This window comes from Sinocyclocheilus rhinocerous, unplaced genomic scaffold (assembly GCF_001515625.1).
Source record: "Sinocyclocheilus rhinocerous isolate Xijiao unplaced genomic scaffold, SAMN03320098_v1.1 scaffold157, whole genome shotgun sequence".
NCBI lineage: Eukaryota > Metazoa > Chordata > Actinopteri > Cypriniformes > Cyprinidae > Sinocyclocheilus > Sinocyclocheilus rhinocerous.
In genome coordinates, this window is record NW_015665038.1 from 767778 (window position 1) to 782132 (window position 14355).

General features: G+C 36.1%; 1 protein-coding gene across 2 annotated transcripts in view; it reads left to right on the forward strand.

Moving 5' to 3' along the window:
* Positions 1 to 222: 222 nt before the first annotated feature.
* The window catches only part of LOC107731048 (regulator of G-protein signaling 3-like), a 33578-nt gene continuing 19445 nt past the window's right edge, over positions 223 to 14355 (forward strand). Inside the window, exons 1-10 of one of the 2 annotated variants that reach the window (XM_016542031.1) lie at positions 223 to 353; positions 3900 to 3950; positions 4172 to 4230; positions 4635 to 4729; positions 5046 to 5114; positions 5415 to 5475; positions 7161 to 7251; positions 8385 to 8449; positions 12832 to 12913; positions 13737 to 13842. In XM_016542031.1, the coding sequence (XP_016397517.1) occupies positions 5437 to 5475; positions 7161 to 7251; positions 8385 to 8449; positions 12832 to 12913; positions 13737 to 13842 (383 nt within the window). In that variant the 5' untranslated portion in view covers positions 223 to 353; positions 3900 to 3950; positions 4172 to 4230; ... (1 more) ...; positions 5046 to 5114; positions 5415 to 5436. Of the gene's footprint in view, positions 354 to 3899; positions 3951 to 4171; positions 4231 to 4634; positions 4730 to 5045; positions 5115 to 5414; positions 5476 to 7160; positions 7252 to 8384; positions 8450 to 9976; positions 10120 to 12831; positions 12914 to 13736; positions 13843 to 14355 lie in introns of those variants that run through there. The other variant, XM_016542032.1, reaches the window with a different exon arrangement.

Consider the following 14355-nt stretch of genomic DNA (forward strand, 5'->3'; position numbering starts at 1 on the left):
AACATTTGTCACATTTATATCATGTAGACCAATGGTTCTCAACTTTTTTGCGATTCACAAAGAAATGGGTTGCAGATCTGTTCTGATAGGGTGAAAAAAATTAGAGTGCTGAAGTAAAATCAGTTTAGAATTGCTTATGTAGACTCAATTTCTTCATATTGTTGTTTCATCCTGTGATTCCTGCAGTCTCAGAGCTGGTAGACCTGCTGAGAGGAACTGGGAGAAAGCTGTCAGCAAAAGTTCATCAGCTCAAGTTAAAGTGGCCTCAGTGGTCAAAACTACTGTAAAGAACGATACAGAACCTGCACAGAAAAAAAGGAGGAAAATTCACCCGTCTGCTTTCAGAGGAAAAGGTGAGTGATTGTTCATCTGATTACACATTAGAATTTAGCTCCATTCTGATGGAGATGCAAAGATATTTAAACATTCATTGACATTGTGCACTGTTTGTCACTAGATGGCAGTGTTGAAATGCTCAGACCAATCTAAACTCTCCGTGAAGTAACCGTTTCCGGGAACACTTTAGAATAATGGCCAGTTGTTAACAAGTAACTATGCGGGAAGTAATAGGTAATACTACATTAACACTTAACTTAATACTATTAACTAATAGAGGAGCAAGATTAACTAAGCAAGTAGTAGCAAATTTAGGACAAAGGTAGTTCCTTATTAGATATTTGATAATTATTAAATAAAAATATCCTCATTGAGAACTACTTGCGAACTATGACCAAACGGACCATTATTCTAAAGTGTTACCCCGTTTCCTTCTGCACAAGGAAATATTTCATGTGGTTTTCGACCTTTTAACAGACTCAGGGGCCCTGTCCCAAATGGAACACTTCATGTGCACTTGCGGTCTTACGGACTTACAATGGCCGCCGTGTGTCGGTTAAGTCCACGAGACCGTAAGGTGTCCCATTTGTCATTTTAGCGGTCAGAAGGGTGCTCGCGAGCGCCCCCTTTGCGGCCGTTATGCGCCCTCGATCCGCACTTCTGCCGAGTCCGCACTGGGGCGAGCTCCGCAGCAGACTTCTACCCGACAGTCAAAGCGGCATTACGTCACGAAAGTGCGGACTCAGAGGAAGACCGCTAGGGTTTAGGGTGCCATTTGGGACAGGGCCAGGGACTCTCATCCATATAACTTTAATTAATGGCTTTGAAAAACATTATTAACTTTTATAATGACAGATTATTAATGCACTTTAAAATCGGTTCACATAATAAAATATTTTCATATGTTTGAAACATATCCCATGGTTATTCTCAAATTTTTGGGGTCAGTAATTTATTTATTTATTTTATTTATTGTGAAAATAATACTTTTATTCAGAAAGGATTACAACTTTAAAAGTTATTATTAAAAATAACAAAAAAAAAATTGAAATGTTTCAGTATTACTACAGCAAAGTTTGTGTTCCCTACGTTTGCATACATTCAACTCAAACTGTGCTAAAAGTTATTATTATTAAATAAATGAATAAATATACACTACTGTTCAAAAATTTGAGGTTTATTCAGCAAGGGTGCATTACAATTATTAAAAGTTGTTATTATTAAAAAAATAATAATAATAAAATAAATTGAAGTTTATCAGCATTACTACAGCAAAGCTTGGGAGCTTTTGGGTCCCAAAAAGCAATAAAAATGCATATTTACATTTTGAATTCATAAATACTGCATAATTGTTTGTGTTCCTTACATTTGATCGACTCAACTCAACTCAAATTGACTCAACTCTAACTGTGCTCACCGAAAGGAATATCAATAATTTCTCCAGTAGTTAGTGGTGCTGTTAGTATATCAATATATTCCCTTTTAAAATGAAAGAACAGTTATATATCACACTGAAAAACAAAGATCTGGAATTGTGGTATCCCATCTCACAAATCAAATTTTTTTTTACTGTCTTTTGGGGAGACAGTAGAGATAATGGCTGAATTAATTTGACTGAAATCCTGCATGCTCTGCACCAGCTATTTATTGTTATTTTGATCTGTGTGGATGTTGAGTTGCATGCATTTTCCATGGCTGTCCCAAAGGAGGCCAGGAAACAGAGCTTAACACAATGCTTTATTCACTAAACATGGATTTGCTCTTGCAGAGGAATGTATTGCCTACCGTTCACAGCCATATGATAGATTCGTTCTTGAAGTTAGTCAGCATGATTATACAGCAGCACCAAATCAATCAGTGAAACCTGTGAATTAAAAATGTAACCTCTGGAGAGGGGTAGCTGGAGAGGAGCTGCTTTTAAGTTTTCTTGTTGTTGATCCAATTATATATATCAAGAGAAATAATGTAACTGATCTCAGATCAACACAAAGGGCAACCTCAGTCAAAGGTTTTGTTTATTATGAGTACAGCAGGTGGACTTTCCCTCCCTCCACACACACCCCCTTTCACTCGTTCAGTGCTGCTCTCTGACCAATCACAGCTCCTCTTGTCTGATCAGCTATTCAAAATGCAAGGCAGTTGAAATTTATGCTTGTTTTCTCCTGCTGTCCTTTATTCTCCAGTGGCAACATATGCATAGTGGCAGTTAAGCTCTTGAATAGCTGTGAGGCATCGCATCTGAATTCATTGACTACATTTCAGAGAATTCATGTGTGATGCATGCTATTTGGGACATTTTTAAAATCAGTCAAGCTGTGGTTTTACTATAACATGGACTGTCAGAAGGCACAGAAAGTGACACTGAGCTGTTTCAGGCAATGGCAGAGATCATCTTTTCTTTTACAAACTCATGGTGAGTCTTTATTGAGCTACTGTATGTGTTGACAAATGATGCTTCAATAGCATTTATCATAAAAAATGTTTAAACAATTATTAAATTATTAAGTTTATACCCATCTGAAATAACCTCACTTTTACAGATTCATAATTTTTCCAGACTGATTCTTAATTTATTGAAATTAGCTACATCTTAGTTTGGTAACACTTTAGTTTTAGGGACCAATTCTCACTATTAACTAGTTTCTTATTATCATGCATATTACTAGGATATTGGCTGTTTATTAGTACTCATAAAACACATATTAATGTCTTGTTCTGCATGACAATATTTGAGATCCCTTAATCCTGCCCCATACCTAAGCTTAACAACTACCTTACTAACTATTAATAAGCAGCAAATTAGGAGTTTATTGAGTCAAAAGTTGTAGTTGATTGTTAGATAATAATAATAAAAATTGATCCCCAAACTAAAGTGTGACTGTTTTAGCTAATGAAATGGAATCAGCGAAATGTTAGGCCGAACACATACGTAGACTGATGTATGCTACCATTCAAAAGTTTGGGGCTAGTAAGATTCATGTTTTTAAAAAGCAGTCTCTTAAGCTCACCACAAAAATACAGTAAAAACAAAGAGATTGTGAAATATTATTACAATTTAAAATAGCTGTTTTCTACAGGTTTTTGAACTCATCTGTTATGCTCTAAAAATGTGGACTCTCCATTACACCTGTGAGTCACGTGCGTGGATATTTCCATGAAAATAAATACACAAAATCAGCATATTAGAATGATTTCTGAAGGATTGTGTGATACTGAAGACTGGAGTAATGGCTGATGAAAATTCAACTGTGCTATCATATTTTTAAAAATGACATTTTTTAAATATATTGAAATAGAAAACATTTTAAATTGTAATAATATTTCACAATAGTACTGTTCTGATCAAATACATGCAGCCTTGGTGAGACTTCTAAAACGTTAAAATATTATACTAACTTTCGACCAGTTATTTATTATTTTTATTGGATATTAAATTGACTGGAAAAGTCAAGTCATGTAAATTAATTTGGCATGTGTGAACCCTGTGCCTGTGACTATTATTTTGTTTTTGTATTATTGCTGTGTGCATAATTAAATGTTTGTTTGTTTTCCACTGACCTCAGGTCAACTCAAACTGACAGTTACTCTGAGCAGCGGGTGGCTCTATGTTCAAAGTAAGCATGTCTGTGAATAGATTTTGTACTTTATCATTTTAAAGTTTTAAGAATTTGTTTTTCAAATAAGACTGCTTCTCATGTTAAAATCTAATTTTAATAAACAGGTTATACTTGCACTTAATTCATACAGTAAATCTTACATTCATAATTCATTAAATGAGAATTTAATTACTCAGACAGCATTTTTACTCATGCTCTCATGTTTTTTTTTTCTACAGTTTTGGAGGCCAGGGGACTCATAGGAAGAGAGTACAAACCATGTGACTCATATGTAAAGGTGGGCATTTTGACATATGCAGATAAGGTCTAGAGCAGACAATATTTAGACGACACATGAGGTCATGTGACTGCGAGCCTCATAAAACAACTCCAACCTATTTTTCTCTTAGCAGAGAGACAGCAGTAACTTTCCCGGTCACTGTTGGTGATGATGTGCTATTATTTTTGTCATTATTTGTCGCTCAATCCTCTGTGGACGTCTGCCCTTGAAATGAACCCGTTTTCATGTCAGCCTGAGCAGGTTTCAGGCATGAGAAAGCATCAGTTGTGTTGGCAGCTGTCCACTCAATTCCAGATTCAAGTGTTGATTGATTTTCCCTCTGAATATGATGAATATGTCCTCTAGCAATGTTAAACTAGTGGACTTAATAGCAACCACCAACACGTGTTTATTTATTCCAGATAAGTATTGCTCCAGATGTTGACCACAGCAAGCGATGGAAGACCAGGACCGTTCTAGACTGCAAGAGTCCTGTTTTCAACGAGACGTTTATTTTGTGAGTGATTCTTTTATAGTTTTATTGTTCGCTACAGACAGAGCACTTGTATTATGGTGCAAGTGAAGATTATCATGCTATCTTATAGTTTAATAATTTATGTTAAACATCATGCGCTCTCTAACCCCTCGTCTGACAGCCTCTGTATCTCAATCAGTCTTTCCGAAATATACTTTAGGGCTGAGTCTGCTGTCTTTCTTTTGTTAACTGAAAAAAAGGCTGTCTTTTTGAAGTCTTTGGAGGAGAAGGCCATTGTGTTTTGGATGAAGCTGGACATTGATGGATGAGCTTTTGAAGTGTTGCATTTATGTTGCAGAGATGTGGATGAAGACGATCAGAAGAAGAGGCTGTTGTTAACAGTGTGGAATCGCAATCGAACTTCCAGGTAGGACTTTATCATCTTTATCACTCACATGTTGATTTTCTACATGAATACAGCTGTAGATAAGGGTATTTATATGTGTACCATACAATTGTTCTTGTATGCATTTTATATTCATGCTGCAAAAAGACACTTGGCAAAGCCACAATCACTCAGTACAAAATCAATATGTTATTATACCAGCAGCGTCACAGGACAGTGAACATGATCTAAGTGGGGTTAACCGATATGAATGTAACTTTATCAGGAGTTCAGAAATTCCCGTCTGTTGTTGTGTTTTAGAGTGTTTGATTTTGCCCACAGGCGCAGTGACTTCCTGGGCTGTATGAGTTTTGGTGTCCACTCCCTCATCACCTCATCTAAGGTAAATATCCTGTTGTTTACATTTACCAATAGCGCTTTTACCCTGCAGTGATTTGAAAGTCGTTTGGATTTGTATTTTTTATCAATATGATAGAAAAATTGACAGTAGTAGCAGTACAGTGGTTATTGCTCTTTATTTTCACCCATACATTCATTAAAAATGACTAAACTAAAAAAAATACATATATACATGAACACATTTTATATTCATTTATTATCATATGTTATTTTATGTAAGTGTTTTTGAAAGTTTATTATGCTCACCAAGGCTGCATTTGTTTGATCAAAAATATGGTAAAAAAGTAATATTGTGGACATATTACATTTTAAAATAACCATTTTAATTTTAATATATTTTAGAAAGTAATTTATTTCTGTAAGGGCAAACCAGATTTTTTATGTTCCTTCAGAAATCATATAATATGCTGAAACATTTCTTATTATTATCAGTGTTGAAAATAGTTTTGTTGCTGGAAACGGTGATATATATATTTTTTTGAGTAGAAAGAAATATTATAAAAGCAAACAACAGAATTTATTTGAAATTGAATTTTTTTTTTTTACAATTTGAATGTCTATACTGACACTCTTGATCAAATAAATGCATCCTTGCTTAATAAAATTATTATTTTTTTTTATTTATTAATTTCTAAAAAAAAATTAAACTGACCCCAAACTTTTGAATGGTATATATATATACATAGATAGATAGACAGATATAGATATAGATATATATGATCACGAATTGTATACCGAACAGTAATGGCGTGAGTTTAGGCTTGATTTTGGGAATCATCTTTGGGGTGAGCCACTATTTTTGTAATCCTGTTAAGAGACACTGGTGACACAGAAACGACACACACTTCATATACAGAATTAGTGCAGTTCAGCAATTATTTATGTAGCTTTATTTATTGTAAAATGTGACTGAAATGGAAAGCCAAAAGTGATATATTAATAAACAGATTTGTCTTTGTACATCTACTTCCGTAGATGTACTACCACGATACAACATCCATTATTTAATCTAAAATCGTCTTTCATTGTAACATAACTCAGTTATGACTTGATTTAAGAAAGAGCATTTCATATTTATTAAATGTTCCTCTTAATTTCATTCTTCTCTTTTCAAAGCATTTCCTTCACACCATTGTCTAATTACACAGTGGGGGAAGTGGTGACAAGACTTGAAAAATGACCTACAATTACCAAGAGCAGCACAACGCGAACACGCTGGCATAGTGGCTTTATTCTGTATGCCTGCCTGCACAGACAAACTAGAAATATCCCATCTGAGATCCCTGCTCCTTTACATTATATCCCGTTGTCAAATTCAAGAGTGTTATACTCATGTGTTAAGACAGTAAATCCTTTCTCGGAGGGTGATATTTAGAGAAAAATTAGATCAAGCTCGATGGATGTTTTATATAACACGATGCCATCTGGCTGAGTGGAAGAGTAAAATGGGCATCAGCTGTTTACAACTGTGAAGGTCTCAAAAAAACACACACACGGACACACAACAGAGCTGCGGACGACCACAGGGCCAGATTTGAATGCTGTCCCTATGAGGGCCGCATTAACAAGTCAACAGATATTGCGATTGCAAAACCTTGCGAAGGAAAGAGCATCTTCTTCCCATGGCTCTCTGTGTCTAATTGTGTTTTTCACATTTTCTGCTGACAGGAGATCAGAGGTTGGTATTATCTCCTTGGAGAGGAGCTGGGCAGGAGCAAACATCTGAAAGTGGCCTCACGTCGCATCAGACAGTCCGCTGGTGAGATTAAATGCAGTTTCTCTCTCTTTTTCTGTCTTTCGCAGTTGGATCGTAGCCACTCTCTGATAGCCTTTAGCAGTGAAGACGGACAAATTCCACATGACAGTTTTTCATCAGCAACAGTAGATCAGATGAGAACAGATATTCTTGACATTGCTGAAACCAAACGAGCTCTTTGCAGCCGAAGTTACTTTTGTGCTTTTGAGTCTAAATGAAATGTGAATGTTTTATTTCTCATCAAATGCTATGTTAAATTTACAAGCATTGTCTTGTACTTTTTGGAGGGATATAGAGGGCTCGGTGTTGAAACGTACAGCATCCCTGTGGAGAGCCGTAACAAAGAGCCGGGGGCCAGGGGGCCGACACAGTGTGTGCTGTAATGAGCTGCGGGAATGAGATGAGAATTAAAAGGCTGAATCATCATGATGTGTCTAAGTCAGTTTAAATCCACTTTGGAGATCTTGTCTCCCTCCCTCTGCCGTTTCGTAATGACCTTTTTTTGCGATGAAAAAAATGTGTACAATTTAATGCGCAGTCATTTTTGGTTCATCGAGTGTAAGAGATCTTAATTATTGCTCCCAAAATGAATGGTTTTGCTCCTGGGGTGTGGACGAAATGACACGTGTCCCGTCAGAGAAATTCAGCCGAGATTAAGTTTGATTGGAGGGAGAGAGAGAGAGAGAGAGAGAGAAAGAGAGGGGGCTTGAGTCAAGGCACTGGGCTGACTTTAATAGAGAGAGCCAGCTATATTGTATCCCTCTTGAATGCTGTTTCCATGAAGAATGTTTAAAAAGACATTGCTTCCTGGGAGCATAATCTCTATGGTTACAAAGTGGGGGAGCCTGTCGCTGGTTGTCGGGGTGGGGGTGACGCTTTTAGGGGAGTAGATTTCTTTCTCTCTCTCTGTTGTGGGGCAGTCAGCTCTGTGTCACAGGGATTCAGCTTGAGTTCATCTCTCATGGTGTAGACACACGCACTTTCAACTGAAGCCTGCAGACAGCGTTGACCGGATTCTGTTGTCCTCTCTCTAAAGAGTGCTGGAGTAGAGAGATTTCTACCCAGGGCTAAGATGTACTCAAAGAGCAATCTGTCGGCCTGGGACTCGTGGGACGCTCTTGTGTATCTTTCAGAAGCTGCTGCATCCAACTATGAAGCTGGACCCGAGACCACAAGCCCAGAGAACATGCAGTCATTTACAGTAAGTGTAATTTATAAAATGACATTTGAATTTTTTATTTCATTTGAGATGTTTATTTTTATGGACTTGCATTTTTTTAACCCAAAATGTGCTTCATGTGATATAAGAACTAAAATAATAATTTAATTTAATTTAATGTTTAATATAAATAAACCTAAAGTTACACCAATATAAGTTTTTTTTTTTTTTTTCTACTTTATATTTTATGTTATTTTGTCATGTTTATTAGTTCTTTTTTGTTTTATATATTTTTATTTAGCTTTTTCAGTTTTAATTTTAGTAATTTTACTCATTTAGTTTCAATTTATTTTATTTTTTAAGTTTAATCATCTAATATTCATATTTTATTTTAGTTCATCTTAATTTCAGTTGTTGATTTTTGGTCGTTTTAGTTTCAGTTATACTCGTTTGAAAAAGGATACAGTGCAAAACACGATTACTCTGCTTTTGCTAGCTTGTTGGGAGTAAATTGCTTTGGCTGTAGTGTTGAAAACTATTATTGCAGACTTATGCTAAGCTAACAACTGTAACAGCTAACAGTACTGCATGTAGTCAAAGAGTTTTTCAGCCATCATAGCCATCAGAGATGTGATTCGATCAGCTTGGGAATATAAGCAGCTCTGTGGCATGTGCTAATGTGACGGACACTAGAAATATGAGGTGTGTGGATGTACTTTTGGATATGTGCGACACAAACACACACACACACATACTCGCTCATTAAACCCTCCCATCCACTTTAGAGAGCAACTTTTCCCAGGACTGTTCTCCGCCCGCTCTGTTCTCCTCAGACAAAGCTGGGAAATGGGAAAAGCCAACAAAGTGGCTGCAATAGGAAGCACAATCCCGCACAGTGTTTATGATTTATCCCTGTTTGATTCCCGCTCCACTGACACTCTTGCTGGTTCCCTGCATTTTAATGTGGAGGCTGGGCAAATACTCTGCTAATCATTCTTCCGTTTCCTTCCTCTCTTCCCGAAAATCCATTTTTCAGATTTCGTAGTTGACCTTACAGGGATTTCTGATTTGCAATCACTGGTTTTAACTGGAACATCAGTGATAGGGTGATGTAAGAGATTGGATTATGGTAGAGTGAGTGCTTTGGTGAAATGACTGTGTTGGTTTAACACAGATCCTGCTCGAGTATAATAATGGATTTCAGAAATGTCAACACTGTTTTCGTGAATCAAGGTGTTGTGCAAGAGCTGGACGTCCTCCACATCTGTCAGCCTATGCTTGTCCAGCTTCTCATTAAACAAACATCGAACGTACTTTAATGTCTCTGGCTCATAATGAATGTTTGTTTACACTAAATCAAGCCTATCTGAGTGAGCTCCATCTCACTGCGCATAGAGAGTGAGTTCAGCCACTACTGTTGAGAGCTACTCAGGAAGCATGTTGGCTTATCGAGAGCAGACATACTGCCTGGCCACTGGCTGGGGGGGTGGAAGGTGGTTTCCTGTCATTCTTCTGCTCAGAGCAGTTCCCATGAGTGGGCATGCATAGCCGCACTAGAGTGACCACGAAGGGAAGCAGCATCACCTGTGTGACTTTACTTTTATTTAAGACACTGAAGAGAGCGCCGCAGATGTAGGTGGACATATATGCGGTGAGCGATGCATACGATCCACAGTCTGTGCCGGCTCTGCATCGAACGAAACTTGCCACAGGTTTGTTCCTCTGCTTTTTTTTTGGCTTTGGTTGTAGTGTTATTGAAACTGGTATTGAAGTTATGTCGTGTTCGGTCTTGGATAGTCCTCATGAAATTCATTGTATAAAATTTATTTTTTTGAGTTTAGAGTGCTGTGTTGTAGCTTAATGTTTAAAGACCCAGGATGATTCAAGGCATGATCTCCGCAAACCTGGGCAATGCATTTATCCCTAGGTTGCTCCAGATTGGCACTGTAAGTGGATTTGGATAAAAATGTCAGCTGAAGTACTAGTAAGATTTAAGACTTTTCCGTTATATTATAAAGGTTGATCCTTGAGAATGATGAGGGAAAACAGATTTGAGTTGCTGTGCGTAATGGAAAGGCTCAAGCATGAGATGCATCTCCCGCTCCCCAGGGACGGACAACTTCATCAATGAAAGTTAGTCAATATATTGGCAGAAATATTAGAAATAAAAGTGAGGGGTGGAGGATGTGATTTCGTTGGAGGTGCCCATCCAGGCTTGATTGTAATGATAGGAATAACACTAGTTACAAAATATTTAAGATATATAGTTTATTTCATTGAAACAAGAGAAAATGTCTGATAGTTTAGTTGGTGCATTACATTACAGTTGGTGTTTTAATCCTGTTTTATTTAGTATTACATTTGAATGAACCAAATGCAAAGAACATTAAATAAATAATGTTACAAATGTGTTTGTAAATGCTGACATTTACATGTAAATTAAAATTCATTTTAATCCGTTCTAACACAAAATCATATTATATAGTACAAAATCTAATAATATAAATATCATGTGATTTTTTGGAATAAATAATTAATGTATCTGTAAATTTACATGTATATTCATCAATTTTAACAAAAATAACCATACATTAGAATATTAAATGCATTGTCATCATAAAACCATAAAAATTATATAGAATAGAATAGAATAGCCATTGGCAACCAAATAAATTGACAGATTTATTGAAGACTTAATGAAGACGAAAATAGAAGCAAATCAAGTTGCATGGACAAAGAAACAGCTTTCCTTATTGAGAACAACAAAGGGTCCAATACATGGTAGCTAGAACATTGAGGATACTTAGTTGGCCAAAAGCAGGACATATTTAGATTTTTGTGAATTTGGGACAACACCTCATGAAATCAGTTCATCCGCTCCCCCTCTTCAACTTATGTTTCAAACTACATTTAGTGATGGACAGAGCATTTCTGCTCATCATCTTAAACTGGATTATGGCATTATGTATGAGTATTGTCATAACAAGAGCTAGTCATCATTCAGTAATGCTAGTACTTTGACAACACTGATCACAAAGGTGAATGTCGATGTTTGAACTTGAACTTGAACAACAAGCAGGAGCAGTGGAAAAGGGAAACAGTGCAGCTTGATGTGGATAATTATTTTATCACAGCAATTAATGGAGCTTGTAACGAGAGTGACCACATCGCCCCAGAAGAGAAAAGAGGAATGGCAGTGAAAGTCCTAAAGCTGTCATCACTTTTTCTCTTTTTATTCTCTCTCCCTCTCCAAACAAGCCTCTTTGTTGTTGTGCGGTCAATGTCATGTTAAATGTGAGACTCCCCCCTCCTCTTCAATATTTCCTATTTAGTTTGGCTCCAGGTTCTGTAGACATTTTGAACTTCTACTGTCCAAATATTCTGTCTCTGCTGTTTGTCAGTGCCATGGCAGTTTTCTCCCCCAATCATTTCCTTTTCTTGCCAGGGAAAAAGAAAAGCCCCCTGATCACCCAGCAACCCTGACTAATTTCTCAGCTTGTAGTTTTTAATATCCCTGACTCGTTGGTGCTGTGGCATTTTAGTCTACGTGCTGCTGGGGTACGGTGGTGCTCTGGGGGGGATGTTTGTTTCTGGCACACACACACACACACACACACACACACACACACTGACCCAGTTACTGTGGGGCCTTACACTGTACTGTGGATGGTCCATCTTCCTTAATGTTCCTGAGGTCACTTTCATTTCAGTCCATTCAAAAGTTATATTATTTGGAGTATTTTTTAAAGGAATTCTATATGTTAATGATGTTCATTGAATGTAATTGGATTTTATTAGGAGTGAATCCCAATTTTTTGCTACGATTCTTAAAATGTTTTTGAAAGGACTCAGTTATGCTCATAAAGGCTGCATTTATTTGATATAGTAAAAACAGAAATATTGTGAAATATATTTGGTGCTCAGTAAACATTTCTTATTATTGTCAATTTGGAAAAAAATTGTCTACTTAATACTTTTAAGGGAACATTTTTTTCATGATTAATGTAAGAATTCTTGGTAACACTCAAGGATCAGCTCTCACTATTAAGTAGTTGCTTATTAGCATGCATATTACCAGCATATTGGCTGTTTCTTAGTACTTATAAAGCAAATAATGCCTTATTCTGCATGACCTTATTTTAGATCCCTTAATCCAACCCTATAACTAAACTTTACAACTACCTTTCTAACTATTAATAAGCAGCAAATTAGGAGTTTATTAAGGCAAAAGTCTTTGTTAATAGTGAATTTGTGTTCCCTAATCTAAAGTGTTACCAAACTCTTTTAACAGAATGTCTTTATTGTCACGTTTGATATATTTAATGCATCCTTGCTTTATAAAACTATTGATTTCTTTAAAAAAAGAAAAATGTTGTAACCCCAAACCTTTAAACGATAGTGTAAATGTATGTGCTCCTTTACAGGTGACCATTTTAAGAGGAAAAGATGGTTTTGGCTTCACCATCTGCTCTGACACCCCTGTACGGGTTCAGGCTGTTGATCCAGGTAATTTCACTCAAGAAATTTCATTTTTCATATTGTCCTCATAATTTGCCTCAAGTTATTATAAAATTGTACCTAGAGTAAAATTTTATCGCTCAGAAGTTGCTCGTTCATAGCACAGAAGACTATGTGTTTCTTAGTTATGTTTCATTTGAGTAACAACTTTGTCTCTAATGTTTATATGATGTTATAGTATTAACATGGTACTCCAATATACTCAAATATCATGGTATTGCCACACTCCTTAAGGGTGTATCTAAGGGTGTATTCCTCAAGCATGTACCTTAAGAGTACATAACACTACTCTAAGCTACTAATATGCACCTTTTACTGGTAGATAAAGTACAAAGTTGTCCCTTTAAGACTATTGCCCCGGTGGCAATGTAAAAAAATTAAAAATAAAATAAAAAAATGAAAATGAAATCTTTAAGAAATTTAATGAGATAATTTTTTTTTTTCGTTCATGATCTAACTTTTGAATGGCAGACTTTGGTATTTTGGTAAATCTGTGCATAGTTAAAAATATTGTTAAAGCCTCAGGGACTTAAATATTTGAACACTTTATTTTACACATTTTACATGTACTATAGTAACATCAGTAAATTATGCATAATTACATGCAATAACCCTAAACCAATCCCAAATCCTAATGCTAACCCTATAGTAGGTAAATGCTATTAGTCAGTATTACTCAATATTTAAATGTACATGACACCATAAAATAAATTGTAAACAAAAGAGATGTCATTTGCCTTTTTCTTTTTGATAGGGATCCTTTATTTAACTATGGTTTATGATCTCGAGTGTCTTTGTCTATTTTGTTTAGGTGGTCCAGCTCACCAGGCGGGTTTACAGCAGCTGGACACATTACTGCAGCTGAACGGCCAGCCGGTTGAACACTGGAAGTGTGTGGACCTGGCTCATGCCATCAGGTGTGTATAGGGATGTTTTTGGTTATCATTTTATAGCTACAGGTTTCACAACACCTTTTTGGTTACACTTTAGTATGGGGACCAGTTCTCACTATTAATTAACTATTAACTATTTACTAGTTAGTAAGGTAGTTGTTAAGTTTAGGTATGGGGTCAGATTAAGGGATCTAAAATATGGTCATGCAGAATAAGCCATTAATCTATGCTTTATAATAATAAACTAGGTTACACTTTATTTTAAGGAGTCCTTGTTACAAGTGTAATTATTCATTTAAAGGCACGATATGTAAGATTTTTTTATTAAAATATCCAAAAACTACTAGAACAGTGTTATATATTTTGCTGACTTGTGTACTTACATTATCTCAAATGTTTCGAAGAATGTTTAAATCCAGAGAATGGTCCCACTTTATATTAAGTGGCATTAACTACTATGTACTTACATAAAAAAATAAGTACAATGTACTTATTGTGTTCATATTGTATTGCAAAACACTTTTGCTGCTATTAAGG